Below are 13,887 nucleotides of genomic sequence, written 5' to 3' on the forward strand. Positions count from 1 at the left end.
TGGAATATGCAGAGTTATGCAGGGGCAGCAGTCCTGATCCTCATTGAGACCAGGCTTTCTTTTTGCATACCTTCCCATATACAAAAGGACTCAAGTGGTTTACATTATCTTCTGGCCAAGAGGCCTGTTAACATTTTTATGGCTCTCTTCCTAGATAAATGTCTATCAACCAGAAAACTCTTTTTCCCTAGAAGTGTTTTTTCTTAACTCTGCATCACCCTCAAAGTACTAAATAAAGTTACATTTCTGTAGAACAAAGGTGCAGTGGGTTATAACAAAGAAAGTACTTAATTCAAAGATCTAATGTTGCCAATTCCAGGTCTACTATCTGTTTTTTCTATATACCAACTATATCTACAAATAAAAGATATGAAAATTTGGCAGCAAGTATTGGCTCAACAAATGAAACCTTTAATCAGTCCTATTCTAATGATTTTGACTCCTCAGAAGCCCCTACATTCCTAGGATGTTTTAGGCTTCCTGTGCCTCTCATGGTGGGGAGGCTGCAAACAATCACATGTGCAGCTGTAAGAGTCCAGCAGGCAGGCTAGAAAGCCATCAGAGGAGTTTTTATGCCCAGGAGATTTATTATCTAAAAGCTCTAAATTAACTTTTTCCAGAAAAAGGTGGTGGGGGGACAGCCCCCTGTTAATGTCAGAAGAGTAGGTGGAATACATAACACAGTAAAGCAGGCAGACTCTGGTTTTTGGGGGGTGGATGCTCAGGAAATTCCAGGGGGAACCTCTGAAGCCTGATCACGCGCTTGCATTTTGTCAGGCTTCCTTCCTCATGAACTGTGCCATGGGTGGGATTCCTCACGCTGGCTCCCAGCAATGTACTCTGCATATAAGTTCAATAAGCACGGTGACAATATACAGCCTTGACGTACTCCTTTTCCTGTTTGGAACCAGTCTGTTGTTCCATGTCCAGTTCTAACTGCTGCATCCTAACCTGCATATAGGTTTCTCAAGAGGCATACTAACTGATGAAAAAGTAAAGACCTTTCCTCTAAGATCAGGAATAAAACAAGGGGTGCCCCCTCTCACCACATTTATTCAACATAGTACTGGAAGTTCTAGGCAGAATAATTAAGCAAGAAAAAAAAAATGCACTGTATCCAAATAAGAAAGGAAGATGTAAAAATCTCTGTTCACAGAGGACAAGATCTTATATATAGAAAACCATAAATTTCACCAGGAAAAAAAAAAAGAAAAAATGTTGAGTAATAAAATAATTAAGAAAAGTTATAAGATACAAAAATTCACTTAGAATGATCACTTGTGTTTCTACACACTAATCATGAAAAAAGAAAATCAACAAAATAATCCCATTTACAATAGCAGTGAAAAGAATAAATTATAATACTTACAAATAAACTTAAGAAGGCAGAAGGTTTTTTTTTAATTTTTATTTTTTCTTTATTTTGCTTTACAATGCTGTATTCATTTTTCCATACATTGACATGAATGTACATGGGTGTACATGAGTTCCCAATCCTGAACCCCCTCCCACCTCCCACCTCACATCATCCCTCTGGATCATCCTCGTGCACCAGCCCCAAGCATGCTGTAGCCTGTATTGAACATGAACTGGCAATTCATATCTTACCTGATAGTATACATGTTTCAATGCCATTCTCCAAAATCATCCCACCTTCTCTCTCTCCCACAGAGTCCAAAAGTCCGTTATACACATCTCTGTTTCTTTTGCTGTCTCGCACAGAGGGTTATCATTACCATCTTTCTAAATTCCATATATATGTGTTAGTATACTGTATTGGTGTTTTTCTTTCTGGCTTACTTCACTCTGTATAATAGGCTCCAGTTTCACCCACCTCATTAGAACTGATTCAAATGTATTCTTTTTAATGGCTGAGTAATACTTCATTGTATATATGTACCACAGCTCTCTTATCCATTCATCTGCTGATGGACATCTAGGTTGTTTCCATGTCCTGGCTATTATAAACAGTGCTGCGATGAACATTGGGGTACTTGTGTCTCTTTCAATTCTGGTTTCCTCGGTGTGTATGCCCAGCAGTCGGATTGCTGGGTCATAAGGCAGTTCTATTTGCAATTTTTAAAGGAATCTCCACACCGTTCTCCCTAGTGGCTGTACTAGTTTGCATTTCCACCAACAGTGTAGGAGGGTTCCCTTTTCTCCACACCCTCTCCAGCATTTATTGCTTGTAGACTTTTGGATCACTGCCAATCTGACTGGTGTGAAATGGTACCTCATTGTGGTTTTGATTTGCATTTCTCTAATAATGAGTGATGTTGAGCATGTTTTCATGTGTTTGTTAGCCATCCATATGTCTTCTTTGGAGAAATGCCTACTTAGTTCTTTGGCCCATTTTTTTGATTGGGTCATTTATTTTTCTGGACTTGAGGTGCATAAGTTGCTTGTATATTTTTGAGATTAGTTGTTTGTCAGTTGCTTCATTTTTTCCATTCAGAAGGCTGTCTTTTCACCTTGCTTATAGTTTCCTTTGTTGTGCAGAAGCTTTTAATTTTAATTAGATCCCATTTGTTTATTTTTGCTTTTATTTCCAGAATTCTGGGAGGTGGGTCATAGAGGATCCTGCTGTGATGTATGTCAGAGAGTGTTTTGCCTATGTCCTCCTCTAAGAGTTATATAGTTTCTGCTCTTACATTTAGATCTTTAATCCATTTTGAGTTTATTTTTGTGTATGGTATTAGAAAATGATCTAGTTTCATTCTTTTACAAGTGGTTGACCAGTTTTCCCAGCACCACTTGTTAAAGAGATTGTCTTTAATCCATTGTATATTCTTGCCTCCTTTGTTGAAGATAAAGTGTGCATAGGTGTGTGGATTTATCTCTGGGCTTTCTATTTTGTTCCATTGATCTATATTTCTGTCTTTGTGCCAGTACCATACAGTCTTGATGACTGTGTCTCTATAGTAGAGCCTGAAGTCAGGCAAGTTGATTCCTCCTGTTCCATTCTTCTTTCTCAAGATTGCTTTAGCTATTTGAGGTTTTTTGTATTTCCATATAAATTGTGAAATTATTTGTTCTAGTTCTGTGAAAAATACCGCTGGTAGCTTGATAGGGATTGCATTGAATCTGTAGATTGCTTTGGGTAGTGTACTCATTTTCACTATATTGATTCTTCCAATCCATGAACGTGGTATATTTCTCCATCAATTAGTGTCCTCTTTGTTTCTTTCATCAGTGTTTTATAGTTTTCTATATATAGGTCTTTAGTTTCTTTAGGTAGGTATATTCCTAAGTATTTTATTCTTTTCATTGCAATGGTGAATGGAATTGTTTCCTTAATTTCTTTTTCTACTTTCTCATTATTAGTGTATAGGAATGCAAGGGATTTCTGAGTGTTGATTTTATATCCTGCAACTTTACTATACTCATTTATTAGCTCTAGTAATTTTCTGGTGGACTCTTTGGGGTTTTCTATGTAGAGGATCATGTCACCTGCAAACAATGAGAGTTTTACTTCTTCTGTTCCAATTTGGATTCCTTTTATTTCTTTTTCTGCTCTGATTGCTGTGGCCAAAACTTCCAGAATTATGTTGAATAGTAGTGGTGAAAGTGGGCACCCTTGTCTTGTTCCTGACTTTAGGGGAAATGCTTTCAATTTTTCACCATTGAGGATAATGTTTGCTGTGGGTTTGTCATATATAGCTTTTATTATGTTGAGGTATGTTCCTTCTATTCCTGCTTTCTGGAGAGTTTTTATCATAAATGGATGTTGAATTTTGTCAAAGGCCTTCTCTGCATTTATTGAGATAATCATATGGCTTTTATTTTTCAATTTGTTAATGTGGTAAATTACATTGATTGATTTGTGGATATTGAAGAATCCTTGTATCCCTGGGATAAAGCCCACATGGTCATGGTGTATGATCTATTTAATGTGTTGTTGGATTCTGATTGCTGCAATTTTGTTAAGGATTTTTTCATCTATGTTCATCAGTGATATTGGCCTGTAGTTTTCTTTTTTTTGTAGCATCTTTGTCAGGTTTTGGTATTAGGGTGATGGTGGCCTCATAGAATGAGTTTGGAAGTTGACCTTCCTCTGCAATTTTCTGGAAGAGTTTGAGTAGGATAGGTGTTAGCTCTTCTCTAAATTTTTGGTAGAATTCAGCTGTGAAGCCGTCTGGACCTGGGCTTTCGTTTGCTGGAAGGTTTCTGATTACAGTTTCAATTTCCACGCTTGTGATGGGTCTGTTAAGATTTTCTATTTCTTCCTGGTTCAGTTTTGGAAAGTTGCACTTTTCTAAGAATTTGTCCATTTCTTCCACGTTGTCCTTTTTTTTTTAAATTTTTTTTTTTACTTTTTTTTACTTTACAATACTGTATTGGTTTTGCTATACATTTACATGAATCCACCACGGGTGTACATGCATTCCCAAACATGAACCCCCCTCCTACCTCCCTCCCCATAACATCTCTCTGGGTCATCTCTGTGCATCAGCCCCAAGCATGCTGTATCCTGCATCGGACATAGACTGGCAATTCAATTCTTACATGATAGTATGTATGTTTCAATGCCATTCTCCAAAATCATCCCACCCTCTCCCTCTCCCCCTGAGTCCAAAAGTCCGTTATACACATCTGTTCTTTTTTGCTGTCTTGCATACAGGGTCATCATTGCCATCTTTATAAATTACATATATATGTGTTAGTATACTGTATTGGTGTTTTTCTTTCTGGCTTACTTCACTCTGTATAATCGGCTCCAGTTTCATCCATCTCATCAGAACTGATTCAAATGTATTTTTTTTAACAGCTGAGTAATACTCCATTGTGTATATGTACCACAGCTTTCTTATCCATTCATCTGCTGATGGACACCTAGGTTGTTTCCATGTCCTGGCTATTATAAACAGTGCTGCAATGAACATTGGGGTACTTGTGTCTCTTTCAATTCTGGTTTCCTCGGTGTGTATGCCCAGCAGTCGGATTGCTAGGTCATAAGGCAGTTCTATTTGCAATTTTTTAAGGAATCTCCACACTGTTCTCCCTAGTGGCTGTACTAGTTTGCATTTCCACCAACAGTGTAGGAGGGTTCCCTTTTCTCCACACCCTCTCCAGCATTTATTGCTTGCAGATTTTTGGGTCGCAGCCATTCTGACTGGTGTGAAGTGGTACTTCATTGTGGTTTTGATTTGCATTTCTCTAATAATGAGTGATGTTGAGCATCTTTTCATGGGTTTGTTAGCCATCCATATGTCTTCTTTGGAGAAATGTCTATTTAGTTCTTTGGCCCATTTTTTGATTGGGTTGTTTATTTTTCTGGAATTGAGCTGCATAAATTCCTTGTATATTTTTGAAATTAGTTGTTTGTCAGTTGTTTCATTTGCTATTATTTTCTCCCATTCAGAAGGCTGTCTTTTCACCTTGCTTATATTTTCCTTTGTTGTGCAGAAGCTTTTAATTTTAATTAGATCCCATTTGTTTATTTTTGCTTTTATTTCCAGAATTCTGGGAGGTGGATCATAGAGGATCCTGCTGTGATTTATGTCGGAGAGTGTTTTGCCTATGTTCTCCTCTAGGAGTTTTATAGTTTCTGGTCTTACATTTAGATCTTTAATCCATTTTGAGTTTATTTTCGTGTGCAGTGTTAGAAAGTGATCTAGTTTCATTCTTTTACAAGTGGTTGACCAGTTTTCCCAGCACCACTTGTTAAAGAGATTGTCTTACTCCATTGTATATTCTTGCCTCCTCTGTCGAAGATAAGGTGTCCATAGGTGTGTGGATTTATCTCTGGGCTTTCTATTTTGTTCCATTGATCTATATTTCTGTCTTTGTGCCAGTACCATACTGTCTTGATGACTGTGGCTTTGTAGTAGAGCCTGAAGTCAGGCAAGTTGATTCCTCCTGTTCCATTCTTCTTTCTCAAGATTGCTTTGGCTATTCAACACGTTGTCCATTTTATTGGCATATAATTGCTGTTAGTAGTCTCTTATGATGCTTTGTATTTCTGTGTTGCCTGTTGTGATCTCTCCATTTTCACATCTAATTTTATTGATTTGATTTTTCTCCCTTTGCTTCTTGATGAGTTTGGCTAATGATTTGTCAATTTTATTTATCCTTTGAAAGAACCAGCTTTTTGCTTTGTTGATTTTTGCTATGGTCTCTTGTGTTTCTTTTGCATTTATTTCTGCCCTAATTTTTAAGATTTCTTTCCGTCTACTAACTCTGGGGTTCTCCATTTCTTCCTTCCTTTGCTTTAGGTGTAGAGTTAGGTTATTTATTTGACTGTTTTCTTGTTTCTTGAAGTGTGCCTGTATTGCTGTGAACTTTCCTCTTAGCACTGCTTTTATAGTGTTCCACAGGTTTCAGGTGGTTGTGTTTTCATTTTCATTCATTTCTATGCATATTTTGATTTTTTTTAGTTTCTTCTGTGATTTGTTGGTTATTCAGCGGCATGTTGTTCAGCCTCCATATGTTGGAATTTTTAATAGTTTTTCTCCTGTAATTGAGATCTAATCTTAATGCATTATGGTCAGAAAATATGCTTGGAATTATTTCAGTTGTTTTTAATTTATCAAGGTTAAATTTATGGCCCAGGATGTGATCTATCCTGGAGAAGGTTCCATGAGCACTTGAGAAAAAGGTGAAATTCATTGTTTTGGGGTGAAATGTCCTATAGATATCAATTAGGTCTAACTGGTCTATCGTATCATTTAAAGTTTGTGTTTCCTTGTTAATTTTCTGTTTAGCTGATCTATTCATGGGTGTGAGTGGGGTATTAAAGTCTCCCACTATTATTGTGTTATTGTTCATTTCCCCTTTTATACTTGTTAGCATTTGTCTTTCATATTGCGGTGCTCCTATGTTGGGTGCATATATATTTACAATTGTTATATCTTCTTCTTGGATTGATCCTTTAATCATTATGTAGTGGCCTTCTTTGTCTCTTTTCACTGCCTTTGTTTTAAAGTCTATTTTATCGGATATGAGTATTGCTACTCCTGCTTTCTTTTGGTCTCTATTTGCGTGGAATATCTTTTTCCAGCCCTTCACTTTCAGTCTGTATGTGTCCCTTGTTTTGACGTGGGTCTCTTGTAGGCAGCATATATAGGGATTTTGTTTTTGTGTCCATTCAGCCAGTCTCTGCCTTTTGGTTGGGGCATTCAACCCATTTACGTCTAAGGTAATTATTGATAAGTATGATCCCATTGCCATTTACTTTATTGTTTTGGGTTCAGGTTTATACGTCCTTTTTGTGTTTCCTGTCTAGAGAATATCCTTTAGCATTTGTTGCAGAGCTGGTTTGGTGGTGCTGAATTCTCTCAGCTTTTGCTTGTCTGTAAAGCTTTTGATTTCTCCTTCATATTTGAATGAGATCCTGCTGGGTACAGTAATCTGGGCTGTAGGTTATTTTCTTTCATCACTTTAAGTATGTCCTGCCATTCCCTCCTGGCCTGAAGCGTTTCTATTGAAAGATCTGCAATTATCCTTATGGGAATCCCCTTTTGTGTTATTTGTTGTTTTTCCCTTGCTGCTTTTAATATTTGTTCTTTGTGTTTGATCTTTGTTAATTTGATTAATATGTGTCTTGGGGTGTTTTGCCTTGGGTTTATCCTGTTTGGAACTCTCCAGGTTTCTTGGACTTGGGTGATTATTTCCTTCCCCATTTTAGGGAAGTTTTCAACTGTTATCTCCTCAAGAATTTTCTCATGGTCTTTCTTTTTGTCTTCTTCTTTTGGGACTCCTATAATTAGAATGCTGGAGCGTTTCATATTGTCCTGGAGGTCTCTGAGATTGTCCTCATTTCTTTTAATTCATTTTTCTTTTTTCCTCTCTGACTCATTTATTTCTACCATTCTATCTTCTGTTTCACTAATCCTATCTTCTGCCTCCGATATTCTACTATTTGTTGCCTCCAGAGTGTTTCTGATCTCATTTATTGCATTATTCATTATATATTGACTCTTTTTTTATTTCTTCTAGGTCCTTGTTAAACCTTTCTTGCATCTTCTCATTCCTTGTCTCTAGGCTATTTATCTGTGATTCCATTTTGATTTCAAAATTTTGGATCATTTTCACTATCATTATTTGGAATTCTTTCTTAGGTAGATTCCCTATCTCTTCCTCTTTTGTTTGGTTTGATGGGCTTTTCTCCTGTTGCTTTACCTGTTGAGTATTCCTCTGTCTCTTCATCTTGGTTATATTGCTGCGTTTGGGGTGGCCTTTCAGTATTCTGGGAATTTGCGGAGTTCTCTTTATTATGGAGCTTCCTCACTGTGGGTGGGGTTGTATCAGTGGCTTGTCAAGCTTTCTTGGTTAGGGAAGCTTGTGTTGGAGTTCTGGTGGGTAGAGCTGGATTTCTTCTCTCTGGAGTGCAATGAAGTGTCCAGTAATGAGTTATGAGACGTCTATGGTTTTGGGGTAACTTGAGCTGCCTGTATATTGAAGCTCAGGGGTGTGTTCCTGTGTTGCTGCAGAATTTGTGTGGTATGTCTTGCTTTGGAACTTGTTGGCCCTTGGGTGGTGCTTGGTTTCAGTGTAGGTATGAAGGCATTTGATGAGCTCCTATCGATTAATGTTCCCTGGATTCAGGAGTTCTCTGATGTTTTCAGGATTTGAACTTAAGCCTCTTGCTTCTGGTTTTCAGTTTTATTTTTACAGTAGCCTCAAGATTTCTCCATCTATACAGCACCAATGATAAAACATCTAGGTTAAAGATGAAAAGTTTCTCCACATTGAAGGACGCAGAGAGGTTCACTGAGTTACACAGAGAAGAGAAGAGGGAGGGGGTAGTTAAAGGTGACTGGAATGAGATGAGGTGGGATCAAAGGAGGAGAGAGCAAGCTAGCCAGTAATCACTTCCTTATGTGCGCTCCTCAGTCTGGACCGCTCAGAGATGTTCTTGGAGTTATACAGGGAAGAGGAGAGGGAGGAAGTAGACAGAGGTGGCCAGGAGGATAAAAGAGGGAAATGAAAAGGAGAGAGACAGATCCAGCAAGTAACCAGTTCCCTAAGTGTTCTCCATCATCTGGAACACACAGAGATTCAGAGTTGGGTAGAGAAGAGAAGGGGGAGGGAGGAGACAGAGACAACCTGGTGGAGAAAAAGGAGAGTGCAAAGGAGGAGAGAGTGGTCAAGCCAGTAATCTCGCTCTCAGGTAAACTTGGGTCCTGAAGATTCGGTTTTTAAATATACAAAATTGACAACAAATACCAAAAAGCAAAGATTAAAAATCTAGGGTAGAGGTTGGATTTTCAAAAATACAATATTAAAGAAAAGAAGAACAAGAAGAAAAAAAAAACAAAGTCATGAGAATTATTAAACAACAACAACAACCACAAAAATATATATATACGGAATTTGCTTTAAAATTAGGGTCTTTTTTTTTTGAAAAGTGATAGTAGGTTATAAAAATTAAAATTAAAGGAGTCTTAAAATAGAGGACTTAAACATTTTAAAAAGTTAAAAAAAAAGGAGAAGAAAAAGAAAAGAAGAAAAAACAATCAAACAACGTCAACAACAACAAAAAGAGAGAGAATGGTCGTAAATATAGTAAAGATATTTCTGGGAATTTCTCTGGTGTTGTGGTCAGTGTGGTGTCACTTCTAAGGCGGTTCCCTCTGTTTAGCTTCTTCTGTTTGCTGGTCTCTTCAGTGTCTGATTTCTGCCCTGACACAAGGAGGGCAGTGGTGAACTCTTTTTTTTAGGCTCGCTTGTTCAGTCGCGCTGTGGGGAGGGGGAGGATCCTGCAAACAAACAACACTGGCATGTGCTCGCAGTGTCTCAGCCACGCTGGGCATGCCCCTGCACACAGCGCACACCGCTCAGGCTCTATGTTGCTCCGCCAGGAACCGTCTGAGGCTGGCCCTGGGCTCCATGCCCCTCCCAGGTCTAAGCCACTCAGGCTCGGCTCTCAGGTAGCCCTCAGAGGTGCAGATTCGGTTGGGCCTGCGTTTTGTGCCCTTCCCAGAACCGAGTAGTTCAGGTGTTTGGCGAGCACAGTCGCTGTGACTTATCGCCTTTCCCTGCTGCTCAGTTTTCTGGGTGTACCACTGGCGCTCCTTGTCAGGCAGATGGTGACTGTCCAGAACCCCAAGAAGTCTTAGTTAGCAAAGAAGCTTGCTTGCAGTTTGGTAGGTAAAGTCTCTCTGGGGCTGCAATTGCCCTCTTCCAGCCCTTTATGCCTCTGGCTGCCTGTCAGCGGCAGGGGATGGTCTGCAGCCGGCTATTTCTGTTCCATCCTTTGTTCTGTGCACGGTCCTCCTGGTGTCTTATGTTAGAGCTTTTTGCGTGGTAGCTATCCCAGTCTGGTATGCTAGCCCAAGTTAGCCACTCTGGTTACATTCGGGGCATTCCGGCCCAATTCTTAAAAAGCACTGCAGCCCGTGCCTCCCTGCCTAGCCCCCACTTGCTAGTGGTGGATGCAGTCGTCTGTGCTGCTTCTCCACTGGGGGCGTTACCGTTGGGCTCGTAATCTGTTGGTTTTAATTATTTATTTATTTTTCTTCCCTGTTATGTTGCCCTCTGTGCTTCCAAGGCTCACCACAGACTCAGGAGTGAGAGTGTTTCCTGGTGTTTGGAAACTTCTCTCTTTTTAAGACTCCCTTCCCGGTGGGACTCCCTTCCCAGGATGGAGCTCCCTCCCTACCTCCTTTGTCTCTTTTTCGTCTTTTATATTTTTCCTACCTGTTTTTGAAGACAATGATCTGCTTTGCTGGGTGACTGATGTCCTCCACCAGAATTCAGAAGCTGTTTTGTAGAATTTACTCAGCGTTGAAATGTTCTTTTGATGAATTTGTCAGGGAGAAAGTGGTCTCCCCGTCCTATTCCTCCAGCATCTTCTGAATTCCCCGAGGTAGAAGTTTTAAACAGTGAAAATAATTAAACATGACTGATGTAATTTAAAGACAAATGGAAAAGCATCTCACATTTATGAATTGGAAGATAATGCTGTTAAAATATAGTAACATAATATAATAATGTCTCTACTACTGAAAATGATCTATAAGGTTATCACAATCCCTATGAAAGTCCCAATAACTTTTAAAAAACTTGGAAAAAAGAATCTTAAAATTCACATTGAATCACAAAGGACCCAAAATAGCTAAAACAGTTTTGAGAAAGAGAACAAAGCCTCACATGTCTTGATTTCAAAATATATTACAAAGCTATGGTAATCAGTAAGTATGCTGCTGTTAAGTTACTTCAGTCGTGTCCAACTCTGTATGACCCCATAGATGGCAGCCCACCAGGCTCCCCCATCCCTGGGATTCTCCAAGCAAGGACACTGGAGTGGGTTGCCATTTCCTTCTCCAGTAAGTATAGTTCCAGCATAAAAATAGACATATAGACCAATGAAGAAGAACAGAGAGGACAGAAATAGCCCACATATATACGATCAAATCATCTTTTACAAGGATGGAAAAAACCACAAGATGGGGAAACAGCTTTCTCTTCAACAAATGGTGTTGGTAAAACTAGATATTCTAATACAGAACAAAATTTGCCTTTGTCTTACACCATACACAAAACCAACTCAAAATTAAGTAAAGGTTTAAACGTAAGACCTGAAATTATAAATCTCATAGAAGAAAATATGGAAGGAAAACTTCATAGCTTTGGTTTTCACAATGATTTCCTGAATTTGTAAACAAAACCACAGGCAACAAAAGCAAAAATCAACAAATGGCAGTATATCTCATTAAAAACCTTCCAGACAGTAAAGGAAACAGCATGAAAGGGCAACCTAAGGAATGTATGAAAATATTTGCAAACCATTTTCTAATAAGGAGTTAATATCCAAAATATATAAGGAACTCCTTCAAAGCTCAATAGCAAAATAAACTAAATAAACATTGGACAGAGGTCTCAATAGATATTTCTTTAAAAAAAAAAAGACATACGAATGGCAAACATCAATAATCATCATGGAAACACAAATCAAAATAATAATGGTCATTATCAAAAAATCAGAATGTTATAAATATTGGCGAGGATGTGGAAAAATTGGAACACTTGTGTGCTGTTAATTGGAGTGTAAAATAGTATGTCACTATAGAAAGCAGTATGAAATTTCCCTAAAGACATAAAAATATAACTACTATATGATCTAGCAATCTGATTTCTTTGAGTATTTATTCAAAAGAATTGAAATCAAGATCTCTAAAAGATACACTCTCCCATGTTCATTATAGCATTATTCACAATAGCCAAGAGGTAGAAACAGCCTAAATTAGAAACAGCCTACATAGCCTAAAACATTTATTACTAGCCTAAATGTTTATTGACAGAAAAATGGATAAAGAAACTATGGTTTCACTATATATACAGTGGAATATTATTCAGTCATTAAAAGAGGGAAATCCTATCTTTACAGCAGAAGAAAAACCTGTGATAACATGGTCGCATCTTAAGGACATTATACTAAGTGAAATAAACCAGTCACAGGAGGACAAATCTTGCATGATTTCACTTACATGAAGTATCTAAAGCATTCAAAATGATAGAGACAAAAAGTAGAGCAGTGGAAACAGTGGGGAGTTACTGATCAGTGGATACAGAGTTTCAGTCATGCAAATTAAAAGAGTTCCAGAGAGCTGAAGTACAATATTGTGTTACAAATACCATTCTTTACATTTAAATATTTGTTGAGTGTCCATTACAGGTTATATATTTTTATTACATTTGGAATAATACATTAAAATTTGAGAATGCATTGAGTTGTGCCAATTGTTAAATGTTTAATAACCTTTTTTTTTTTGCTTTTAATTTAGTGTAAACCAAGGACTATCCATTCAACTGAACTTCGATTATTTTAATACATATTATGCAGATGTATTAAATATTTATGAAGGAATGGGTTCAAGCAAGATTTTAAGAGGTAAGTTGAAGCAAATATACAGTTCATTATCAAAATGAAAATATGTACACAATTTATGGAGTAGATTGTGCTTTCACTTTGATTTTGAGCTGAATATGAATTTGTACTTTGTCTCTAAAAGGAAAAACTGATCTTCATTATAAAAATTAATAATTTAGTGCTCTGTGTAATCAATCTTCTTAGTAATAAAAGAGATACTGTTTCACATGATCCTCTTCATGTGGAATTTTACTCTATCCCGTGTTACTTCTCATTAAGCAAAACTCAAACAAACCCTAAAAATGACTATTTTTCTTCAACATTTGACTTTTTTTTCTCTTTTTAATATGCACTCTGCTTCTCAGGCTCTTTCAGGACTATTACCAGTAAAATGGATAACACAGTGACTAGGTCAAGATGTAAGCTCTTTAAGTGGATGGTTTGGATGGTATTGTGCAACCATTTGTCATTGTGGACATAGACATCAGTGGGAGCTGGAAAAAGCACTAATAATATATTTGTGGCTACCCCACTTTATACCATCTGATCCCCAAATGCATAGACCTATTCATGGTAGCCAAAAAAATGGGAGTGAAAATAAAATAGGAATGAAGGAGGAAATAAAATAAGGATGAGTGTGGCAGTGAAATCCAGAGAATAACTAGTTTTCCTCACACTTTTGAGAAATAATCAAGTGCAGAGCTAAGATGAGTTTACAAGAGGTATCTCTCATTAAAGTTTAAATAATAGCTCCATATATTGATGAATGCCAAGTCATTTCAGTCGTGTCTGACTCTTTGTGATCCTATGGACTGTAGCCTGCCAGGCTTCTCTGTCCATGGAATTCTCCAGGCAAGAATGCTGGAGTGGGTTGCCATGCCCGCCTCCAGGAGATCTTCCTGGCTCAGGGGTTGGATCTGTGTTTCCTGCAGCTCCTGCACTGCAGGTGGATTCCTTACCGCTGAGCCACCGCTGAGCTGTATATATATATAATTTTAGATTTTTAAATTGCAATTATGAGCAATGAAAAGTAGGTCTTATCTAACACATGCTTTGATTGACTTATTGATCTG

The 13,887-nt window shown here is 37.9% G+C and overlaps 1 protein-coding gene across 1 annotated transcript in view; it reads left to right on the forward strand.

Moving 5' to 3' along the window:
• The window catches only part of TMPRSS15 (transmembrane serine protease 15), a 156,908-nt gene that overhangs the window by 47,158 nt on the left and 95,863 nt on the right, over nucleotides 1–13,887 (forward strand). The window contains exon 9 of the mRNA XM_069589530.1: nucleotides 12,729–12,835. Coding sequence (XP_069445631.1) covers nucleotides 12,729–12,835 — 107 coding nt within the window. The remainder of the gene's footprint in view (nucleotides 1–12,728; nucleotides 12,836–13,887) is intronic.

Source organism: Ovis canadensis, chromosome 1 (genome assembly GCF_042477335.2).
Source record: "Ovis canadensis isolate MfBH-ARS-UI-01 breed Bighorn chromosome 1, ARS-UI_OviCan_v2, whole genome shotgun sequence".
NCBI classification, from domain to species: domain Eukaryota; kingdom Metazoa; phylum Chordata; class Mammalia; order Artiodactyla; family Bovidae; genus Ovis; species Ovis canadensis.